Below are 24565 nucleotides of genomic sequence, written 5' to 3'. Positions count from 1 at the left end.
TTTCCTCGGGGAAATATTTGTTAAAGTGTTTCAGGAGGGCTTGAAGGTGGATAGCGATAGAGTTCTTCACAGTGTTAACACACAGATAATTTTCCTCCATGAATTCCTCCAGCTCAGGAAACATATCAATCCTGTCCATTTCAACTTGTGCAGTCCAGTGATCCACTTTCCTCTTGAATGCGCAGATTTTTTTCATTCAGCAACTTGTGTTTTCACCTTGCAATGACATGTTAAGTCCGTTCAGTCTGTCAAATATGCCAGACAAATACGCTAGCCTTGTTAACCGTCAGGTGGTCAGCGAGCTGGGACCCATGCTCCATCAGAAATAAGCGCACCTTATCCTGCAGTTCATACCTGACTTCTGTGTGGTACAGCAGGCCCTGATGCTTCAATCCCAGTTTGTTGCAGAGAGTGGTGAACAGCCTGGTTTTGAGTGGACGTGATTTTATGTAGTTGACAATTTTTATCGCAATCTCAAGATCACTTTTAAGCTCTGGGTCAAGCGTTTTACTCGCAAGAGCTTCTCTGTGGATAATACAGTGCGTAAAGTTTACGTGGGGCGCCACTTGTAAGACTCTTGCTTTTAGTCCATTCTTTTGCCCCAGCATTGCTGCAGCACCGTCCGTCTGTAGACACACCAATGCACTCATCCCAAGACAGTCCCTCTTCTTTTAGTTTGTTGTCAAGTTTTGTGAAAATGTCCTCGCCTTTGCACTTTACCTCCACCGGGGTGCAAAACAGTATGTCCTCGTTCATTTTCTATCAAAACTGTATCTAACAAAAACAATTCTTGCAATTCTCTCACCTTTCGGTGGAAAAATCTACTGGTTTAGCGACAAGAGAGGTGTGCTTAGTTTTCAAGCATTTTTACAGGCTTTAAGCTCTCATGTGCAAGCACCTCAGTGCACACTACACATTGGGGATGTTGTCATTGATAAGGACGCATGTGAATCCATACTGGATATATTCCTCTCGATACTTGCAACACTTGGAGGGAGGCTGGTCCGACTGCTTATGGACCCCCTTACGGTGGTCTCCTCCTCCCGCGCCAGAAGTCGATGGCCTTTCTGACGGCGGTTCGTCGCTCTCCTCTGCTGCCTTCTCCGCCGGCTCTCTGCCTTGTCTTTGGTCGATATTAACCATTGTTTCATTTAGAAAAATAATATCTTAAAGCCTAGTGTATTGATTTGAGCTGTTCAGAAGAAATCTACTGGTGCACACTGGCATGTGTGTGAGTGACATCTGTGATGTTTACTGTGGCGCTGTAAAGTGACCTGTCACCTCCAAATGATACTGTCGTTAATGTCATAATCACCTCAGGGATCACATCAAGAGGATTCTGAAAATCATCTCGCGACCCCTTCTCGGCATCTCGCGACCCTTTGGGAACCCCTGATCTAGGGCAAGACAAAACACTACACAGGAACATGGCAGGGCATTTGCGCGGATGTGAAGCTATGGTGCACATCCTGCCACGAATGTCAGCTGGTTAACCTGCTGGCCACCCCAAAGTCGCCTTTGCGCCCTCTCCCATTAATTGAGGTGCCATTCAAAAGAATTGGCATGGACCTCATCAGCCCATTAGACCGGAGTGCACAAGGCAATACCACTGCGTAATATCTCGGCAAAAAGGGTGGCGCAGGCACTGTTTCATATTATCTCCCGAGTCGGGATGCCGAAAGAGATCTTGACTGACTAAGGCACATCCTTTGTCACACACGTTACGCATGCTGTACGAGCTACTGGTCCAAGGCCATCACAGGATTTTCTCCCTTTGAACTGTTTGGTAGGAAGTCACAAGGGTGTCTTGGATCTGGTTATGGAAAACTGGGAGGAGGGTCTAAGCACAAGCAAAAACTAAATTGAATACGTCCTTGACCTGACAGCAAAACTCCATTCACTTGGGCAGTTATCACGTGATAATTTGCTCCAGGAACGACACTGGATTTAACCAAGGGCTACTAGCAGATTCCACTGTCTTCAGATTCCAGGGAAAAGACGACCTTCTCCTTCTCAGTACGGGTTGTAGCAATTCGTGACTCTTCTGTTCGGGTTATTTGTAGCCCCAGGTCATCTGCGGCCGGCGGGGTGGTGGGATTATGTGGAAGTGGGCTGTGGTTACAGCGCCAGCTGCTGGTGGAGAGATGGGAGTGTCTCATCTGGAGATCAGACAGCTGGACAGAATCAGGTAAACAGTCTCACAATATAAGACTGGTGGTAACCTGGTTCTGGTCTCTTGCAGTAGGCTGGGACCTGGAGGACGGACGGGTTAAAACTGTTCTTATTTATCAAACCTCATTCTCCTTCCATCATTTTGGGTGAGAGCAGGACTGTCTCCCAGTACATTTCCACCCAATTATATGATTACATAAAGAATGAAAATGAACAGAAACTCTTTTCCCTGCGACAGTGGTTAGCAGTGTGGCCTTTTAAAGCTCCAGTGTCTCTATTGGACATACACTGTATTGAATCTCTGAGACACACAAATCAAATGTATTTATATAGCCCAATATCACAAATTACACATTTGTCTCAGTGGGCTTTACAAATTGTACAACATCCATTTGACAGAAAATGATGGTGTGATTGAAAAAGAAAAAAGAAAGGATGAATCCAGCAGTGGTGGGCCAGCAAGGCCTTCTCTGCCGGCCTAAACATCATCAGAATATACATTTAATTTTTATATATTTTTTCCACAATTATGTATTAAATTATTCCCCATAGTCTATTCTCTTCATTTCATAGCTTTCCTCTTGTTTGCGCTGCTTCCAGCCTCAGATCAAAATTTGGAGGTCTGGCCTTTATGCTAGAGCTTTTATCCAATCATATTTCAGCCATAATGTGTTGCCAGGGTCCAAGAAATCTGCCCTTAGGCCTTCAGAATCAACAGTGCGGGCGCCTGTCGCTTAAAGTGAACGGAGACAAAACTGTGGCGTTAACCAATCAGATTTCGAGTTGGGGACACCGGGGCCAGCTAGCAGGCGTACAATAACGTCAGCACGTCCACCTCTTTTGATTGGATACGCACTATTGAGAGGCAGAGCTATGCAGAGCTAGCAAACTTTGAACAAGCTAATTTGTGTAGATTTCTACAAGCTGTTTTTTTTCAACCCACAATGGCTGAAGGAGGAGAAGAGATCGATTTGGTCGCAGATATAATTACAACGCCATTTTCAAGACGAACTGCTGGGAATGCCTGCTATTTACAACTAAATGTTTCGTAAATATTAATATAACTCTGTTGTTAGGGTGATGCAACGTATCATACTGCGTTTCTGTCTAAATGTATAGTTTCTAGAGCCATGGCGTCATAATGATGGTATTAAGAGGTGGAATAATTCAGGTAGGACTGTGTAGGACATCACTGAAGGCCTAGGTGTGAAATGCGCGGCCCGCCACTGGAATCCAGGATAATGTCAAAAAGGCTTTCCGGTGTCAGGCAGGACCAGGGCAGCAGGCGCAGCCACGATTCCTGATCCATATGTGAACTTTAACAGTAGCAACCTGCCACATGAGAGACACAGAAACTCCAGGGATGATGCCCCGGATGCTGAGTTAGTAACATACATTTACATAAATGCATATAGATAGAGAGGGAGAGGAGGGGAGAGGAAGAGAAGCAGGAGACCAAAGAGGTTTCCCCCGGCAGTCTAAGCCTATAACAGCATAACTAGGGGCTGGTCCCAGGCAAGCCTGAGCCAGCCCTAACTATAAGCTTTATCAAAAAGGAAAGTCTTTAGCCTACTCTTAAATGTGGAGAGGGTGTCAAACTGGAAGCTGGTTCCACTGGAGAGGAGCTTGATAGCTGATAGGCTCTGGCTCCCATTGTACTTTTATAGACTCTAGGAACTACAAGTGACACTACATTCTGGCATTATTACTGCATTGGGGTTAATATACACAGATTCCAAAGTATTATATAGTAAAAACATTACTATATAATTCCAAAAGCTGATAATACTACTTCTTAGATGTTTGTTTTGGAGTTGGATTTCTGCAATAATTAACTTTGGTAGTGTTCATGCCACTGTTATCTAGAGATGTGTAAGCTAAAATGACACACTCAAATGATGTTTATTGATTTAGGCTGATTAAACTGGTGTATTGGTGTATAAAACTCTGGGCTAGTGCATTTTTGAAAATGCAATTTTTGCATATAAAACCTGAATCCATCTTTCCTCTGTTTATTATTTGAGTTGATCTACAAACAGCAAGATTCCTCAGTTGATGTTTTGTTTTGCAGTTAACACATTTCAAATCAAGCCTTTGAGGGTTATACTATTAGATTTCAATGTGGTTGTTCTTAAAGAATGGATTTCTCTTGCATGTGAAGTGTTGTAGCCGCTTCTCTCACTATACGGTTGGCAGTAGAGCTAAATGCATCAGGTGCCAAGTTTCTGCAAATCTAATCCAGCCACTCCTTGTTCAAGGGTGTGCTTGTGCACTCTGGTGGGCAGTGTATGTTCATGTGTATGTAAGAGTGTCTGTGAGAGATTGAGCATGTCATGATGGGCATTTCTGTGTGTGTATGTGTAGGTCGGCCTCCTCTGCCCAGACTTGTCGTTGGATAAATATCGTGTTGTGATTGATGGAGCTATTATCCACAAGAAGAGATCAACAGAGCAACACTTTTCTTTTTGATGCTATTTCCTTCTCTTACCCAACCCTAAACCTCAACAGCAGTCTAACCTATAACTTTACCACACCTATGACTGTTTACTGTCAATCAAGTTGAATCAGGATGGTTTAAAGACTGCACTGTCTCACGGAAAACCGTCTTCCCTACAAATCCTTTCGAATTATCACTATTTATGGTGTAACATACCATGCAACAGGCAAATTAGAGTCAACAATTAACCTGCATGTCTTTGGGCTGTGAACCCAGAGAAAACCAGCGCTCACACAGGGAGAACATACACCGAGAACCATCTTGTTGTCAGAATAATTTGTAAATTGCATATTACGCACTGGCAGGGATCATTTGAAATATTTGTGGCAGCTATACGCAACAATGGACCTCAGAATCTTATCCAAATCCACGTGAGAAAAACTGCTGTGGTGTGTGTGAGAGCAGCCAGTGGAGAAGGAGACGACACATACACTCTTTTTCCTTCACACTTCCTACGTGAAAGAAATATGTCCTCCTTTGTTGTCATTAAAAGTCAGATACGCATTTTGTGCTTGCCCTTCATTTGTCTCTTCATTGTTTCCTTTCTCAGCCTAATTTGTGCGCTCTAAAAACTAATGCTTTCGCTCAACAACAATAATCAACGCAACAGTCTCCATCAATCCTTTTTCAGTTATGGCCACTTCTAATGAAATTATGTTCAACCAACAAACTACATTGAGTTAAGGGAATTAACTTTTACTCTACAATCAAATGTATTTTTACTTACCACTAACTTAATATTTGCTAACATAAATACAAGTTTTTAAGTTGATTACTCACAAGTTGTTCCAACTAGTTTTTACAGTGTTTAATGTACTTATTTACCATAATTCTGAACAGAAGTTTTTAAGTTAAAATTCATTATAACAATATGTAGCTCCAATTAGATTCTTTATAGTAGTTTTTAGCTTTTTCATGTTTTTGTTCAGAAAGTAGCTTTCAAGAAATTAATTAAATCAACAACAAAATTGTTAGGAAACCTTTTTTATTTCTAACTGCAATTGTGTATTTGAACACACGATATATAGAAAGTTACATTTTGTTTTAAATCAATTAATGCAGAAATGTGAGTTTAAATTACACACACTATTAAATTGATGTAATTACCAGCATTATTATGTCTCAACAACTCATCAAAATAATGTTTGCAATGTAAAAGGTTAATCTAAATCAATAAATTAGAATTTCTATCTAGCATCCATGCATGTAATTAAGTGGTGGTAATAGGTATTCTGAATGACTTTTTAGAGTGTGTTATGCATGTTTGTACATGCATGTATTGTCCTCTGAGCCTTTGCATACTTGAAAAGCTTAAAAATGCAGCCCTTAGCTTCACTTGTGGAATACTTCAAGGCCTCTTTTTAAAGATCAAAAGTTAATCATATTATTAGGTTGTTAATGAATTCCCATTTGCACTGCTACACAATCAGGGAAAATGTGAAACATTTTTTAGATTAATGATTGGTGTTGGACTTTGGGTCAAAGAATAATTTATTTTTCTTATAGAGATATTTCAGTTTGAAACTGCATGTACATGTGGTTAAGCCTACACAGTTGCTGTTGTTCATTCACGTCACATGCACAGTGAAGTAAAATGTTTTCAGTGTTTGCTTCACTAAGCTGTAGCATGTGATCTAGAGCAGTGGTTTCCAACCACCGGGCCGCGCAACGGTACCGGTCCGTGGGTCATTTGGTTCCGAGCCGCACAGAAAGATTGAATAAAAACATATTTTATTTTTGTAAGTGGTTTTATTTTGAAAAATCACCGGATACATGTGTCTGTGCTTCTGTGTCTCTTGACACATGTCAAGACGCTCTTCTCAGCCTCGTGATACTTTACTTCAAAAAATTAAGCCCACAAGCAACAATGAGTGGAAAACAAATGTCTTTAAAGAGCTTCTTTTGGAAAAGGGAAAAGAAGGCCTGTCCGTGAAGATATTTTCTTACATAAAATCGGTCCGTGCGCAAAATAGGTTGGGGACCGCTGACCTAGAGTGACTGCTGGGATTTAATTTACCTCAATATCCTGTATGTTTTAACCTCCATTCTTTTTTCATTCTCTCAAACAATAGACCCTTCCCCACATTTCACACAGTGAGCTTTCTTGTGGTACATTTGATAGTCATGGTAAAAGGTTTGGGCCATCGGCCTCAATCTTTGGTCCTTTTGTCTGAAGGCCCATTCTGACGGGGGAGGAGGTGAATAAAATATTGCCTGTGCTCCTCTGTAATTTAACTAATCGTTCTGGCATTTTAACAATCAGGAGGTTACAGGATATGGTCTGTAACAGACATGGACATGATTCAACAGGACAAAAAACAAATGCACACACGCATGCTCGCTCATTGATTACAAAGTGATAAAAAAAACTAAATATGTTTTTTTTGTTTAAATATTTAAAGTATAAATTTAGGGGAATCACCAATATTGGACAGGACAGAATAACTCAATAATACAAACATACGTGAAAATAACAATGTGGATCTGGACGAAAATCTAATTTTAAATGCAAATACAAATTTCCAGTTTAATGTGCTTGGGGAAATAGCCTATTGAAAACAAATGACAGTAAGTTATCATAAGTACAGTATAAGTGAATCAGCAGCTTAGTAAACCTATTTAAAACTGAGTATTTACATTTAAAAAAAAATTAATTGCAGGTTTGGGTCATTGGAGCATGGTGTGTAGCCCTTTCATGCCCAGCCAGATCATTTTAAAATGCACAATTACACTTCTGAACTACACGTACACAACTCCAGCATCTAATTCAAAATTACACTTTTAATGAATTTTAATTTTGAGCTATCATTATTTTATAATATGTTATTGCTGCTTTTCTGTTTAACTGAATTCTAAAGCTGCATTACTTACATTTTTGGTCACAGGGGGAAGAAAGAGAAGTACCATCACCCTATATTCATCAAAAACCGTTCTGGTTGTGGTGGCGGCAGTAGCTCAGTCTGTAGGGACTTGGCTTGGGAACCAGGCCAGGCATTTCAAGTCCTCAAAAGAACCAAGTACGGATTGCGAACTGGTACCTGGAGAGGTATACCCTGCCCCGCACTGCTCCCTGTGCGCTGTATATACAGTATAATAGCTGCTCACTGCTCTTAATACTAGAATGTGTTAAATGCAGGGTCTACATTTTTACTGGTATGCCATGAACATGTGTGATAATTAAAAGTTGATTTGATTTGAATCTTCCATTTGTAACGTGTTAGCTAACTTCTGTCACATCCAGCTGACAGAGAGCAACGTTACCATGTAGGCCTATCATGTTTCTGGCCACCTCATGAGTCCAATATTCACACTAATTTTAGCTCTGTTTTGGTCTTCACCAACTCCTGAGAAAACTATCTGGTGCTGTAAAATGTTTGACTTTCTTTACAAGCTGCTTGCTAACCTGCTGTTTGTTGCTAAGCAGTTAGCATAGGCTACAGGGGGTATGGTAGTTTTGTAATTGAAAGGCTGCCTACAGTTTTTACAGTAGCATGGATACTGAATCATACAGTACAAATGTGCTATAACATTAAAATCAATTCTATTTTGTATGTTTGTGCATCCAGGTAACTCATTTCGGCACAATTACCAACCCATTCATATTACACTGAGCCACTCAATTCAATGTTAGTATCAACAATATAATTGTAAGTTTAGCTTGTAATGTTTTGCCCAAAAAATATATTTCAGAATGATTTATAATGAGTTATTATAATCAGCTAATGTTAGCCACATTACTGCATTACTACAGCAAATGTCCATAAATCCAAACTGACACCTTTTTAGAAACAGGACATTACATAGACAGAATAACATCAAGTTAAGTCTGTACCACTCAGTCATCTTACTGGGCCAGTGGATTGCTCAATCACCCGTATTGGATACAGTTATTTTCAAAGGGGATTATTGCTCTGTGGTGTGTGAGTGCCAACTTAAATGATGCAATCAGTGTATTGAAATAGTAGAAGGGACGTGTTCATGAAAGTTTATGTTCTGTTGCCACTTTAATCATTTCTTAAGCATACACATGCAGCGCGATGTTCAACACATTTAGTTGCTTGGATTTTACAATACTTATTCTCTTTTGCCTTAACTTCTATTTTACATCCTGGATCTATTGTCTGGGTGTGGATCAATATTTAGTATTTTTGTCCATCACTCACTCCTAAACAACATAACAAGTACTGATTTATAAACATTTATCTCTGAGATTTAGGGGTGTAACAATCCATTGATCTGGACAGGGAGCGTGTGTGACTGTGACTAGCAGTAACATAGCTATGTGTAGCAGAGCAGTGTGTGTACAGTATATTTGTCATTGAATAAATACTACAACTCCTCAAGACTCAAGCTAAGCCCCTGCGTCTTGCTTGTCCCCTGATGATTAAAGTGAAGGGGATTAGCCCTGAAGTTAGTAACAACAATGCCCCGGGCTCATTTGGGCTGACCTTTAAGGTGGACCAGCTATTCTCATTTAAATGACAAGCTGCTTACCAGCTTTGAACAGCAACCAGACAAAGGAAGGTGTATTTGTATTATTTCAATAAATAATAATAAACAACTAAAATTAAAGAATATATTGTTTTTCATTTAAATGTCCAGTAATAAAATCGTCAAATAATATTTTAGTTGCTTTTTGTGACTTGATATAAATGTAACTGATTGTGTTAAATAGGCATCAACCCCTACTGAGATTTGGGGACACAGTGACATCAGCAGAGCAACAGGGCTATAACAACCAAGACAACACAATGTCTTTAAGAACCTTTTCCATACACATGTGCTGGCTTGGCTTGGCGCGTAAATAAAAAGTCCCCTGTTATTATGTTATTTAAAAGCTTTAATTATGAGGTAACCAATAAGGATTTTTTTTTTCATCAGCAGTAACTTCACAAGACTCCTATACAGCAGAAAGTGTGAAACATGAAACAGTAAAATAAACAGAAAGTACAAACATGGACATAGGAGAGAAACTAAACTTCTAACCACAAAGATTCAGTTAGATTCCGTTTGACAAAATTCTTGAAAGCTGAACACACAGACTTTTTAAAACGTCTTTCTCTCTGGTCTCCTGCAGGGGGTCATCACAGGTTGGCTGCTGTTGGTGTGACGTCACCACAGCTCGCTTTGAGGCGGGTCGGGCACACTTTGGCCAGACTCCTTAGATGTTCCATCTCGGGCGCGACGTGCTAAAGCTAATAATGGAAACACAAATCAGCACAGCATGGTTTGACCCAGCATGGCAAAAAGTGCCAATGGAAAAGCCTCATTAGTCCCAATATTTCATAGTGGATCAATAGCGGTGACTTAACCATACAGAGAATTCAAGCTTCAAGCTCCCGTTCCAGCCTGCACTCGAAACAAAACCTCTTCACCCTGTAAAGTTTGAAGACTAACAACTCCCTAAAAATGATGAAAGTGCTTTTAGGCGATACAATGGACATTTCTGATATTCACATAAAATTGATTTGATTGCTTCATATTTCTATTGGCAAGTCATTCAATTATATTCATTAAACGATAAGGTAATATTACAAACTAGCTATCTCTTATCATTTCCTCTGACTGTCTTTTCAAAACAGCGTTGACCACAGCAAATAATGTTCATTCTATTCTAATTCTATTTCGATGGCCTAAGGCCTGCATTAACTTACTTGTCAAAGGTCATGCTAAGGTGCTGGCTCTTTTAAGACAGGACCTCTTTTTTTCAGAATGGGCTCTCCTGACAGCCTCACAATGTTGGAGAGTGGCAGAATTAGTCCAGGAATCGGGGAAAGTGTGTGTATGTGTGCATGACAGGGTTTCTTCTGTCCTTGTGAAAACAAGTTTGAGTTATAGGCTGTAAAAGTGAAGATATTATAGTTGGAGAATGTTGTAAGCATATAATATATGTACATGTGTGGGCAATCGTTATTTATGTTAAAAAGGCTACCAGTAGTATTTTAGTTCTTGGATCAAGGCCTTTGCTAATCCACTTTTGTTTGGTTATTATTCAGTCCTTTAGCAGGACATACATGACCAATGTTCTGTAATCTTACTGGGATTGTTCCATTGGCTCGCCAGTTCCTTTTCTACTCTTCCCTCTACTTCTCCAGCTACCTTCTTCTCCATCAGATTACATGGGTTCATTTTTCATTGCTCTCATTGCCCCTTTATTTGTTGTCCAAAACCTCTGTTTCCCCTAAACCAATAACAGAGGAGGGCAACGCTGCTTAGCAACAGCCAACCCATTTGGACTATTCAGTACTGGCCCCTCCTTTTTTGGGGGGATGGAGGGTGGACCCTGACCAGGGTTAGGTTACCTGGCACACACACACACACACACATACACGCACACACTAGATCTCTGTAAACATAGACTTGGGACTGACTCTCCCCTCCCACACTAGACCTCGAGGAAAGTGCGTATGTTTCTTCTTACTGCAGCACTGAGCAGCATGCTCATGTTTCAGAACCAAAAAGGGAGGTTTATTCATCTCTCTCTCTCCTCCCTCTCCCGACCACCGTCACAGCCTGTATAGTCTTACCTCGCCTATGAACACACACACTTTACACAGAACTGCGATGGAATAAGAAACGACGCATGAGCGCGCAGTGCAGCGAGGAGTGAGGAAAACCAGCCAAGTGTCAGCACGTCAGTCTGAAGCGAGGAGTGTGCGAAAGATTCCATGATTTTTAGCAGGATTTGTTTATTTGCGGCAGTGCAGACTGAGAAGAAGTAGAGAGAAGAGTAAGTTATGTCTGCGTCAGGCACTGGATCTGCACGTGTGAATGTGTGTTTCCACTTAGTGTGTGTGTGGGCATTTTTAGATGTTGGCTGATGCAAAACAATTGAATTATTGAACATTAACTTGTGCCATCAAACTAATTGTACTTAATAGTAACATTACGATTGTTATTATACTTTAGTAAATGCTTATTTTGTAAACGTGACTACATTTGGAAGTCATATTGATCATTTGAGTATTTAAACTTTTGCCTGGACAATAATTAGTTTTTCTGAGAAAACAGTGATTGTCAAGGGAATGGTGCTGTGGCCAAAGTGAAGATATAAAGCAGTCCTGTGGTCTCTCCTCTGCAGGCTTTGAAGTTTGAAGATTGCACATCTAATTAAATCATCCGCAGGTCGAAGCATTGTTTTAATGAAGTGATGATTAATTATCATTGGAGGAGAACCTGCTAATGATGAAGAGGAGAGGTGGAGGCTCAGTCTGTATAAACAGCATCACACGGAAGTTTACAAAGCAGCAATACATCTAACCGGTCACATAGAGGCAGAGAGAGGCCTTGTAGGAGAAGTGTAGAAACTTTGAGATGTCTATGATGATTTGAAGTTTTTGTTTTATACTCTGCAATAACTGTCTTTAGACCAGTGACATTTAAAAAACATTGCCAATGGGGATTGAGTGAGTTCTCCGGAGCTTTATCGCTTGTTTTAGGAATTTTGGTTGACAAAGTAAAGTGACTGTACAGATCAGACTGAACATTTCTGACCATGTATGGACAGATCATGTCTTCTGGTCCTGTCCAATCGTGGGAAACATTCATTCATTCCCCCCTCACAACCTTTACTGGAGTAGTTTAAACTCTGTTTAGCCTACTATTAAAACAAAAGTATATCAGTGCGCTAATGAATGATGGGTGTGACCTAATAATAAGGGTTATTGTGAATTTTGATTGCTAAGCATTTATATTCTGGGTAACAAATCTACCCACTTGTGTATTCACTGCTACAGTACATCATTGCGAATAAGGCTACAGTCCAGATGAATCCTCATCCACTGTTATGTATCAGGTATTGATCCATTAGATAGTGGTGGTGTTTGGGCTGGAGATGGAGCTGGTTGTATAACATCTCGATCCATAACTGCTGTATAACCTCCTGAGGTTATAAAGCACAGTGACCAGTCCTTATTGGACTGGCAGTCAGCCAACCAGCTGTTTCCTCATTTAGTACCTTGTTACTCCACACTGCTCTCACCTTCTGTCACCTTCTGTCATCTTCTCAGGATCATGCTTGTTACTCATGCTTGTTATTGCAGCCTCTTTCTCTGTCAGCAGTGACTCAGCATATTTTATAGTTTATCCTGGCACCCATTGATCCTCATTTCTGGAGCATTGTACTGTACTGTACTGTACTAGTTCTTTTTGTAGCGTTTTCACCTACTTTATAGGCATAAGGGTGTATGATATAAATGCCATAATATTCATATTACAGAGTACTATGGCATTAACATTATTTTTCTTGATGTCTCTCAGTTCCTCTACCATCTTTACTGTGGAATCATAGGGAGAATCAGTGTACTTTTGTCCTTTACGTCATCTACACACACACGCACTAAGCAGTCTACTTATTTCTATGGCAACCACTTTCCCCGCATTGGGGGTGTCCTTGTGTGTGGTGCAGTGATCGGCTGAGTGTAACTTTGACTGCAGTCTTTCATACACTACTTTGTAAACAACCTGGGCAGTATCTGTGTGTTGATAACTAGCTTGTGCCATCAATAATGTGTGTGTGTGTCATGCCTGTTGTGTGACTACAGAGGTGTGTGTGCAGTGATGCCTCTGTGTTGATGTGTGTTGCTGTAATGTGATGCAGTGGTGACGTTGGCCAAGTATTTCTATGCAGGAAAGGTGAGCCTGCTGCCTCCTGCCTGTTAACAACCTCCCTGCTTGGCTGTGTGCCCGGCTGAAACAAACAAGTATCCAATGCATTCAGTTTCAAATTGATTCAGCACATAACTTTATGGTGGATTGAAATATTGGCATGTTGTATTATTGGGAAATAGGGAATGATTGGTCTCTCATTAGCTAGTTAATTTTCTCACATGTTTTTGCTTTTTACACCACCTGACTACAGTTTAATTGAGGTGGCCTGTGTAATGTAAAACCACTCGTGTAAGCAGTTGTGTCTGAGATGAAGACTGATTGGGTATTGCTGCCTCTGCCAGTGCAGAACTGTTAATGTCCATACTGTCCTGCTGCTGCAATAGGACAGACAGTGAAGTAGCTCAGAAGTACATTTACTGCTTACCTGCTGCTACTGGTTGTGTGTGTGTGTGTGTGTGTGTGTGTGTGCGTGTGTGCGTGTGTGTGTGTGTGTGTGTGAGCAAGAGAGAGAGAGAGTGAGTGTTATTTTACATACGTTTAATTTGGTAAAGATCTGATCATTTTCTTCGACATTTATAATACAGTTGCATACTGACTGCAACTCTTCCTGCTTGGTGCGTGTTCACCTTTGCATGGCCTGGTAATTATTCACACTTAAGAAGTTAATACTTACACTCTCTGATGTCCTCAACACTGCTGTTTAAAAACATAATAAAAAATAAAAGCTTTTGTTCTTTAAATAAGAGCCAAATACTCAGTCTGTGGAAGAAGCATGGTAGCATGAGTCTATTACAACTGTAAATACCTGCGACCACTGCTGATGTTCAGCCTGCAGTGTGTTTAGTCCCCATGCTGCATGACACAACTGTAGTTCTTGAACTGGACCTTGATCACCACAAATATAGCTTCTAGTGCAGTCAGCTTTGGCTGACATGGCGTGTTGCACAAAGACACACACACGCACACACACACACACACACACACACACACACACACACACACACACACACACACACACACACACACACACACACTGATAAGGGTGAGGGACGAAGAAGAGACCACAGTGAAAATTAGAGAAAAGGCAAACGAACTGAAAAGAGTGAATAGCTCAAAGCAATAGAGGCGGAGAGGGTGCCTCCCATCCTGCACTTAGCCTAGAAAACACAAAAACACAAAAAAGGTTAAAAGAACGATCTGAACAGAAAACCTAAGATGGCAGGACAAATGAGTTTTTTAACAGAAGGTGAATGATTGAGATATGACTACTAAATAATAAATATGAATATACTAAGAATAAAGATGAGTTTCAGGGTACATATTAAAAATGTCTGTCTATCTGTCTCTGGACAGGTTGACGGTGGCTCAACCGTGCAAGATGCAGTCACAAAATGTTACAGATTTGTATCTGAGATGAAAACGAAGGCTGAGTTTGAAGATGGGTGTGGTACGAAGAAGGGCACCAGAAGAAGGGGGGTAGGAAGTGGGCAAGTGGCCCCCTTCCTTTACACCCCTGTCCCGATTTGCCGCGGTGGCTGGTGTGATCCCAGCGCAACATGGTCTCTAGTTACGTAGCAGCCTGCTGCAGCCACAAGGCTTGGTGTTCAAGTCCAGTTAAGAGCGAAGTCTACCTCCTTCATAGCAGTTTTACTTTGTTTATTTAGACATTCTCTTGTATGAATTACACTCTGCGTACATTGATTTGGGCCAAGCAAAGAAAAAGTTACGTCATCATCTGTTGTTCTCCAGCCAAGCCGAGGGCTGTTCCCCTGGACAAAACAAGCCCCCTTCAGAGCTTCAGTGCCATATGATAATATGGTCTGGTGGCTCCACAGGGATCCAGGACTCAGCCTACTCCAAGAAGAACAGAACCAGTCCATCACCATGCTTTTATTATGTGATTACCTGATTCCATTCAGCTGTCTGAACTAACTCCCCCCCCCCCCCTCCGCCGAGCGAGAGAGGAAGTCAGCCAAACAACCCGAATGGAAGAGTCACGAACTGGTACAATCCGTACGGAGTGGAGAAGGCCGTTTTTTCCCTGGACTCTGGAGATAGGGGACTCTGCCAGTAGCCTTTTATTAAATCCAGTGTCGTATAAAAACGAGCCGTGCCAAGTTTGTCGACCCAGGGCATCGGATATGCGTCAAATTTGGACACCTTGTTCACCCTGCGATAATCCACACAGAACCGTATTGACCCTTCAGACTTGCGAACCAGCACAACAGGGCAGCACCAGTCACTGCTGGACTCTTCTATTATCTATCTACCCCCATCTCTAGCATGGCCTGAAGCTCCGCCTGAACAATGTTCCTCTTGTGTTGATAGGGCCGTGACCGCACCGTCACTTCTGGGGGCGTCTCTATGTGGTGGTGTGCGAGAGTGATGCGCCCGAGCAGGGGGGAGAACACATCGGCAAAAAGCCTTTGCAACAAGGCAACATCTCCTCTCTTACCCGGTGAAAGATGGCCATCACACAAGACCGGGGCTGGTTTGACCGTTTTTATTACCTCAGGCACCAGCTCATCTTTCTCCATCTTCGTATTAGCAAGAAAGATAGAGGCCAGAGGAGATTAAGGTGGTAAATTTGTGGCGCTCGCCCTGTTTGATCGCACCTCCTCGTAATCCACACTCCACACTCGCTGTGTGACCACAAATGGCCTTTGCCACTTGGCGAGTAATTTGGAGCAATACAAGCACAGTATCTCCCGGTGCAAATTGCCTCAGTCGCGACCCTCTGTTATACAGGCGTTGCTGCCGTTCCTGAGCCTGGAGCAAATTCTCACGTGATAATTGTCCCAGTGAATGGAATTTTGCTCTCAGGTCCAGGACGTACTGAACTTCATTTTTACTCGTGCTCGGACTCTCCTCCCAGTTTTCTTTAATTAACTAACGGACCATGTTCTTCAGCATTTTGTTAAACCACTCCACCAGCCTGTCTGTCTGCGGATGGTACACACTAGTCCTGAAGGAGTGGAGCGGCCAGCGTCCTCAAAGGGCAGGCTCCGGAGCCGGCGGCGGTGTCCTCCTTCATGGCGGTCAGGCGCTGAAGTACCTGCCCCAGCGGGCTTTTCCCCTCTTCCGACATGTCCCTGTTCAGGCGCCACTTGTAAACGATTCCTGTCTACAGCCAGGTAAATGTCAGAGAGGAGAGGAGACGTGGGGTCGGTTGACAGGTTTTATTTCCAAACTCAACAAGTTGCCTCTTCAGGCAGTTTAAAAAATAAGGCTCAAACCAGCTCGGCTTTGGCCTCCGCAGTCTGTCTAGATCCGCCGTACTCAGAAGGCCGAGCCGCTCCACAGGTATGATCAGGACCCAGCCTACTGCAACAGAACAGAACCAGGCCAGGCTTTTATAATGTGACTAATTACCTTATTCCGTTCAGCTGTCTGGCCTCCAGCTGGGACACTCCCGTCTCCCACCAGCAGCCGGCGCCCTACCCACACCCCACTGCCACATAGGAATTTAAGTATTTATGTCTTGCATGCATTTGTTGGAGATCTTATTCATTCAGTGTGCCAGATCCGGTATCTTTGTGGTGCATATGTGCTGAGATGCTGCAGAGTTAGTAAAACAACATGCATCACATCTGCATTAACATCTGACTTAATGTCCCGCGACACACAGCACTGGTCTACTCCTAATGAGAAGCTGCTCTGGCTTGACTAAGCATTGAAAGGTTTTCTATCAGTGTTGAAGTAACGTAATGACTGCTGGGTATTTTCATCCAGTTGGAAAAAGTGAAGTTAAGAGTTAATTCAGTTAATTTACTGACATATGAAAAGATAATATAATATGTTTTGTTATAAATTTAACTACCTAGCCATTTCTAAAAGTACAGCTAAAACTATTAATTACTTGAACGATTAAGGACAGAAAATGAATGTGAAGCTATTTTGATGGTTTAGGTAAATTTTTATTTAAAAAATTTAAAAATGTACTGCTTTTAATAACATTAATAATTGTTATTTATTTGTAATGTTGAGGTTTGGACTGATGCTTGGTCAAAACCAAGCAACAGTCCAAACCTCAACATTACAAATAAATGACAATTATAAACATTGTGAAGGTGTCACTTTGGGCTCTGGGTAATTGTGACGGCATTTCTCACTATCATCAGATTAATCCATAATCGAAAAATAATCATTAGATAAAATAGTTAAAAATGAGCTCAACCAACTACAAAAGTAAAATCCTGTTTTTACATTAATGCGGGAGAAAGTATCACAGTCACAGGAGATCTTTTTATGCATTATGAGTAATTTTACTTTTAATACTTTAAGCACATTTTCCTGATTATATTTACATACTTTATTTAAGTAACATTTTAAATGCGGTGTGGTATTATTAATTTAACTTAAGTACAGAATCTGAATCCTTCCTGCTTGATAAGTTTGTCTTCATGCATAGCAGGGTCCACCAATGCAACAATAGTCATTAGGCTTGTGGATTAGCCGTTACTCACTTCACCTCACACACACTCACACAGGCTGGTTTGGAAACTGATTCTAACAGGAATGGATGAGGCTTTGGTTGGTGACGGGCCGCTAAGCCAGAGAAAGTCAGTTCAGTTTCGACACTTCATGTCAGAGAGAGTGTGATGTGGGACGCTCTTTCTGTGTTTGTCTTTTGTTCTCTGCATGATGAAATAAATCTTGTTGTAGTGTGGTTATTGAGTTGGACTATTAAATAATTAATTTGTATACACCAAAGTCATAGGAAAGACAGGAACATAATGGAGCTTTGATTTTCTGTCCGAACCCGACATGATTTATTTTGCGATTGGCATATTAATCTGTACTGAAAATTTGGTAGGAGAAGGTACATGTCGGAGACAAGTGTCAGAAGTGTCTGTTACCGCCCTACAAAGCTTCATTCATAACGTTGACATTCAAATTGCAGTATTATTAATAATAACTTAACAGAAACATTGTGTGCAATAGGTAGTGTGCAAACATGTGACAAAACTGTGTGACGTATGCGTGCGACACCATGTTGGTTGGAAAACAAATCAACAATGGCGTCTAAAGTGAACAACAACAACAACAATACAACTCCGACTTCTTGAAAGTATTCTGACTCTGGAGTCCTCTGCAAAGGCAAGATTCAGAGAAAAAGTCCAAATTTGCGGCCTTGACCCGAACACACTAAAGCCGTCTGATTATATTGAGGATTTGGAGTCATTACCGCCGATTGAATATCCGGATATTGTGAATTACCTTGTGCTACAAACGTTGTGGGCAACCAACGCACAAATGAAGGCATACAAGAGCTTAGATGCTTTTAATTTCTTTGTTTCTGGCTGTGTTGGTAGTCTTCTTACCAAACCACTGAACGATGACAGGGTGCTCGTCCATGCCCGTGTAAATCACTCGCAAAGAGCTCGAGATACACCGCTCAAGCCGTGGTTTGTGAGCGAGAAGAGCGCCGATGTTATCCTCGCAAACATAAACATAGCTTTAGCATGAGCTCTTACCAGATATAAAGTGGACGCCACACACACAGGTGAATTGTGCTTTTTCTTCTGTTAAATCCTCACGAGTTATGTTGCTAAACCACAGCTTACGGCGTTAGGTAGACAGCAATTCATCCCTCTTTTGTGGATCGTTGTTTTTGATGATTTTAGGAAATCTAAAGAACCGTTTCTCTGGGTCACGAGTAGCGTTATTACCACAATTATACACTGCACACACGATTGGCATTTTCTTTCAATCTTAGACGTTTAAATACAAAGAAAATTACGAAGAGTTGCAGCAACTCTGGCCCAAAACTGCTTACGTGGTTTTGACTCGGGTTGGGCACAGACAATGTGGGTTCATGTAAGGTCGGGCTTGATTTTCTTTTATGTGATGCCCACCTAAATTGTCAGCTGACCCTTTTGTCTCAGGCCTGTTTCATAGTTAATGTAATTTTGTGACATACACATACTCTCTGTTTTCTTAGTACCTGCATACTGACCAGCATCATCATCTTATCCTCGAGACATGGAAGGCTAATTTTGCTTCACATAAATGAGACATGTTGAATATATGCAAACCCTGTAATCAATCATGTCAGCCACCTAACAGTGGAGCTCAGGTGACAGGACTGCTTGATAATGCTCTGACCCAACCCTGTTTAATACATTAGTCTTCACAAGGATGTGACTGTAAATACAGTGTGGTGTTTGTTATTTTGTCCACCCACTGTATTCAAATTGTTCAGCAGTGGCATCGCCTTTATATAGCTGCTCCTCTCTTTTCTCTTTGTCCCTGACCCAAATACACACAAGCACACATGCATCAGCCACTGTGTTACATTGAAATGGGTTTCATCTGAACGTGGGGCTTCTGGCTGTGATAATGAATGATAGGGCTCAGAATCACTTCTGGTAGTGTTGAGTTTGACCTGCTCAGTTCACAAGGTATTAATCAGAAACTCCTCCAAGAGTGTGATAAAGTTTGTGTCTCATTATTCTTGTAGTTATGCACCAAAATCTATTTCTATGACATCTTGATTTTAGCCTGCAGAGGGTAGCGTTTCTTAACTTTTATACCATCAGTTACCATCAGATATCACTTAAAGCTTAAAACGTTTCCTACTAAATGTCTTAAATTAACATGACACTTTGATTAATCAAAGTGAATGTACATGTAGTAAAACATGGAGCCATTGTGATGTTTTTCAGGTTTCCAGCTGCTTTGTTTTCTTCATAAAAGTTTTTTTTTGATATTGTTGTTGTTTATGATGTGTGAGAGGAGGCTTAGTATTATTATTATTATTATTATTATTATTATTATTATTATTATTATTATTATTATTATTATAATGAATTAAATTCCATTGATTTGATTGATACAGTTATGCTGTTTTGTCAAAATGACAAGTTAAATCACTTCTTTTCCCTTTCTTCTTGCTGTTTTCAGATGTACAGCACAGCACTTCAGATAACATGTGCAGATCCTGATCCCATAAATTGATACTTTTCTAAATGACAGTTCTGCACTTGACAAGGACACAATGACTTACAAACCTTTTAGAAATACTGCAGCATTTTTGTGCAGTGTTTAAAATGTATAAGTGGATGGATTGCAACTCAGAGGCAGATGTTGAAATACAGAGAAATATAAAAAGTGCAAACACTGCCCCACAGAGAATGGATTGGACCTTCTATCAAATGTCAATATAAAGAGTACAGTTCTTCCACAACCAGCAAGAACAACAAGAGAACGTAACTGGGCAAGTAGAACTCTGTACATCACAGATCAGAAGGGAGTTTCAACACTGAGTGACTGACCCTCTGCCTTCCCAGGATGAGTGTGTCTCAGCCCCCTGAGGGTCTCCTTTTCAGGGGAAAAAATGAGTCCAGCATGAGGCTCCCTCTCCCCAGTGCAGACGACCACAATGGGAACACTTTCCCAATTTCCTCCTCCTCCTCTTCCTCCTCCTGTCTGGGGGAGTCGTCTCCTGAGTCACTGCGGAGTTTGAGCTGCCTCAGTGGGGCCCGGACTGACAGCCCATTGGACTATGACATGTTTGAGGTCGCCCTGATGATCAAAACGGAGAAAATTACAAATGTTGTCGTTTCGAAATGGGTGCCAGAGGAGAAAAGTAAACCAGATGACAATGATGACGGCTCTGTTGGAAAAATACAAACAGCAACTGAGCTATCAGAATCCAACGACAACTCTGTGTCTGTCTACCTGGATGCAAACAGCTGTGAATATCGGCAAGACACCTGGAATGACAACGACAACCTTACACTGTCCCTGAAGACAAATAGCGACAGCCGGTACAATACTGGAGACCTCAGCAGTGGAAGTAATGGGAGAAAGCACGGCTCCTCAACTCCAGACTCAGATGCAACAGAAATCCCTGCTGATGATGATGATGATGATGATGATGATGATGATGATGATGATGATGAAGATGAAAAGGAGGCATTGTTTCTCTCTGTGTGCTCTGACATGGGTGTGCAGAGGACCCTCACAAGCGCCACCAGTCGATCCAGCGACAACCTGATGAACTCAAGGGGCTCTGAGCTCCAGACAGAGGGCACTGTTGCTGTGAGTGTTGCTAATGATGAGAGCTCAGAGCAGCTGTTAGAACTTGCCTGTCCCCTTGGTCGACCTGTGGAAAGCCAGACAGAACCTTCTGATTCTGAGGATCTTCTTGAAACCATTCAGATATCATCTTTTTCTCCCTCTACTACCAATCCAGATCAAGATGCTAAGGAAGTCGCATCTCCTCCACCTGAGGAAGCTGAAAGATGTGCAGTGGGCCCCACACCCTTCCAACCTCACACCAGTCAGCCAGCCAGAGCATCAAAAACCAAACCAAACATGGCTACTCCAACTGCTCCCAAGACAGCAGCGTCCACAGCCATCAAACCATCTAGTGTGGATGCAAAGAGAGTTTCCAAACTGGACCTAAAAGATATTAAAGAGGTTAAAGTTGGATCACGTTCCACCCCGTTTCCACCTAAAACACCAAACCAGGTACTGTAGTGTTACTGAAAAGCTTACATGTATTAAGTATTGTACAACTGTCCTCTGTCTAACGTTTGTAATTTCTCTTCTACTCAGCAGAACAAATTTGCTGCAGCCAGTGGTAAGAGAGCTGTTCTTCTGAAGGAGAAAGCACAGACTGGGGATGGGGGGGAAAAGCAAAGGTCATCTGCAGGTCCAGTCAAAATGGCCATGGTGCTGAAATCTATCAGAGGAAAGAGCAGTAACCTCAAAACCAACCACAAGTCAGCAACCAACGGCTCTGCTGAGCCAAAGAGAAATAGTTCTGCCACCAGTCGAACTCTCTCTACTTCAACCTGCTCTCTGGGGTCTGAGCTGGTTGAGGTAGGACCCCCTTTCAGGAAGTCTTTACAGAAAATACCTGATAACCATAAAACAACTGGAGGTGTAGAGACTAAACATCCAAGTGAAGATTCTCCTTCAGGTACTGGAAAGGCTTTAAAGACAGAGGCTGCTGAGGAGAAACCAAGGACTTCTAGCAGAGTGAGTACTATGAGCATGTTAGAGTCTGCCTTACACTTGTGTCTTCAGTCACAGTTGTCGTATTAAAATGATATCAATCAAATGCCAACAAGGATCCAGAAAGAGTTCTGACTTAAGATGCAGGTTATGCAACATAGCCATTGTGAAACAGACAAGTGTTGCCATCAGCTGGAGCATAACATCTGTGACATAACCTGATAGTTCAGTGTGTGTGTGGGGTGGGGGGGAGGGTGTTTATGGGTCTATGGGTTTATGGGTCTAGAGAAATTACAACATTTCCATATGTGGATATAGAGTAACATACAAAAGTCTTCAGCATGGTTATTTCTTAATATGAGCACATGTTGTTTTCAGAGTTGTATTTTTAAAAATAGTGGTCATGGTATGTAGCAGGGTACACTGGAGTTTAACATTGTCATTAACATTTTTAGTCAGGGTGCAATTAGATAAAGTATAATTCAAGACTGGAACATTTACGAAATAAAAGACTGACGAAAATGGCAAAAAGCAGTGAGTTGTCTGATCCCCTAAGCTGCATTGTTGTTGTTGTTGTTGTTGTTGTTGTTGTTTAGCATCATTTACTTAGACAGGAGAGACAAAGTGGCAGTAGTTTAAAGTGTGAAGTGTTATGTCTACAGTATGTGTTCTCTGTCTCTGGTATGTGTTTTTAAAGATCTAGTGAGCCAGTGACAGGTTTAAAACCTGCCCCAGCGTATTCTCTCATAGCTAGCCTGAAAGGGTGTAGCTCCACAGGGTGTGTTCAGAACACACATGCAGTAACGATATATGTGTATTAGAAATATGTGTAAAACTGCACAAGTTTTCTGTTCATCAGCCTTTATTTTGTAATGGTTGGTGATTATGGTAAAAGGTCAAAAGCTCTTGTCATATATCTCACTAATTTAAGTAATTTGCCAAATCCATCCTGGACCATTTGACAATCTTCCTTAGTGGCAAGAGTTCATATGTCTAAATGATTCAATTAGATCTACTGAATGCCTAATCTAATGTTATTATAATTTTGTACTTTATTTTACCGATATTTGAAATAGTGTTACACGTGTGCAGTAACTTCCATCCATGGGCGTGTTACCAAACAGAGCATCAGTTAGGCCCATCCCAGCTACCAGCTAGCATGTCAACACATGATTAGTGTGTATTGGTATGCTGCAGTAAGCCGTGGGCTCAGCCTCTTGGCTCAGCTGAAGAGTTGAGGAAACTATAAGTTATAAAAAACATCCCCTCTGAATACACTCTGCTCTGTAAGTTTGGAGAGGGAGTTGGAGGTGAAGGTGACAGGACAAAAGGCATTCTGAATGTAAGCACATCAGGGGATTTTATCTGAGGATGTCTTGACATAAATTGACATAAGAATGGATTTGTGAACATTCTCAGACTTCTTCCTAAGTTTCCTAAGTCCCTGACTGCTCTATTAGCACAAATAGGTAACAAATAAATAAGACTTTCTTTAAGTTGATTCTTTCCTTTGAAAAGCCTGAGACAAAAGCCAGGCCCTCATCCACAAACTTACTCCATGTGTGCTGGTGTTTATAGAGTCAGAGGGGGAGGGACACGCTGGGATGGGGGTGGGGGTAAGACAGAGAGAAAGAAAAAAATTGGCTTGGTCAGAGCCGGGATTCTCAAGTAGAATGTTCAACACAATACCAATTTTTTTTTTATGTGGCTGCAATTTTCCCTCCTACCTCTCTTTCCTGCTCTCTCTTTTCCTCCTCCCCCTCTGTCTTAAGAGGCTCTCTCCCTCACTCCTCCCCTGCGCTCCTCCACTGCCTCCCTCACTTCCCCCAGTCCACATTTATGACTCTTAGTGGGGAATGGCTAACACCATGGTGTCGGTGCGCAGCTCAGAGCTGGGGCCACTCGGCTGGGACGCTGTCACTAAACGTCATCTCTTTCTACAGAAAGTCTCCTCCAAGTTGGGGCCCAGTGCCAGGCAGCAGGGGAGGGGCACCAGAGTAGAGAAGGGGTCATTGGCTTCAGGGTCAGGGACTGGACCTCCTAGACAGGAGAGCCCTGGGCCCAGGCAAGCCCAGAGTGATGGCTCCACGCTGGGAGAGGCTGGGCAGAGTGCTGGGGGAGGATCTCCAACGAGGTGCAGCCAAAATCAGTTCCAGGGTGAGTCAACATGGTTCTGTATGTATGTAGAGATATAAACATGAGCTATTTCAGAACAGACACATTTACTTTATGACGCCTGAAATGTAAACAAACAGCAGCACACTGCACAGGGATTGTAAGTCTACTCTGCTCCACAACACGCTTCACAGATGTCTGTCA

The 24565-nt window shown here is 41.8% G+C and overlaps 1 protein-coding gene across 12 annotated transcripts in view; it reads left to right on the top strand.

Moving 5' to 3' along the window:
- The first annotated feature begins 11234 nt into the window (after positions 1-11234).
- Positions 11235-24565, top strand: part of LOC115006846 (microtubule-associated tumor suppressor 1 homolog) — a 72245-nt gene continuing 58914 nt past the window's right edge. For 11 of the 12 annotated variants that reach the window (XR_003832129.1, XR_003832128.1, XR_003832130.1 and 8 more), the window contains exons 1-4: positions 11235-11399; positions 20186-21757; positions 21845-22270; positions 24190-24403. Coding sequence is in view for 8 of the 12 variants with exons in the window: in XM_029429432.1 (XP_029285292.1) it covers positions 20573-21757; positions 21845-22270; positions 24190-24403 (1825 nt within the window). In the remaining 4 variants the exon portion in view is untranslated. The remainder of the gene's footprint in view (positions 11400-20185; positions 21758-21844; positions 22271-24189; positions 24404-24565) is intronic. The other variant, XM_029429423.1, reaches the window with a different exon arrangement.

The sequence above is a fragment of the Cottoperca gobio genome, chromosome 1 (genome assembly GCF_900634415.1).
Source record: "Cottoperca gobio chromosome 1, fCotGob3.1, whole genome shotgun sequence".
NCBI lineage: Eukaryota > Metazoa > Chordata > Actinopteri > Perciformes > Bovichtidae > Cottoperca > Cottoperca gobio.
This window is presented reverse-complemented; position numbering and strand designations above follow the sequence as displayed.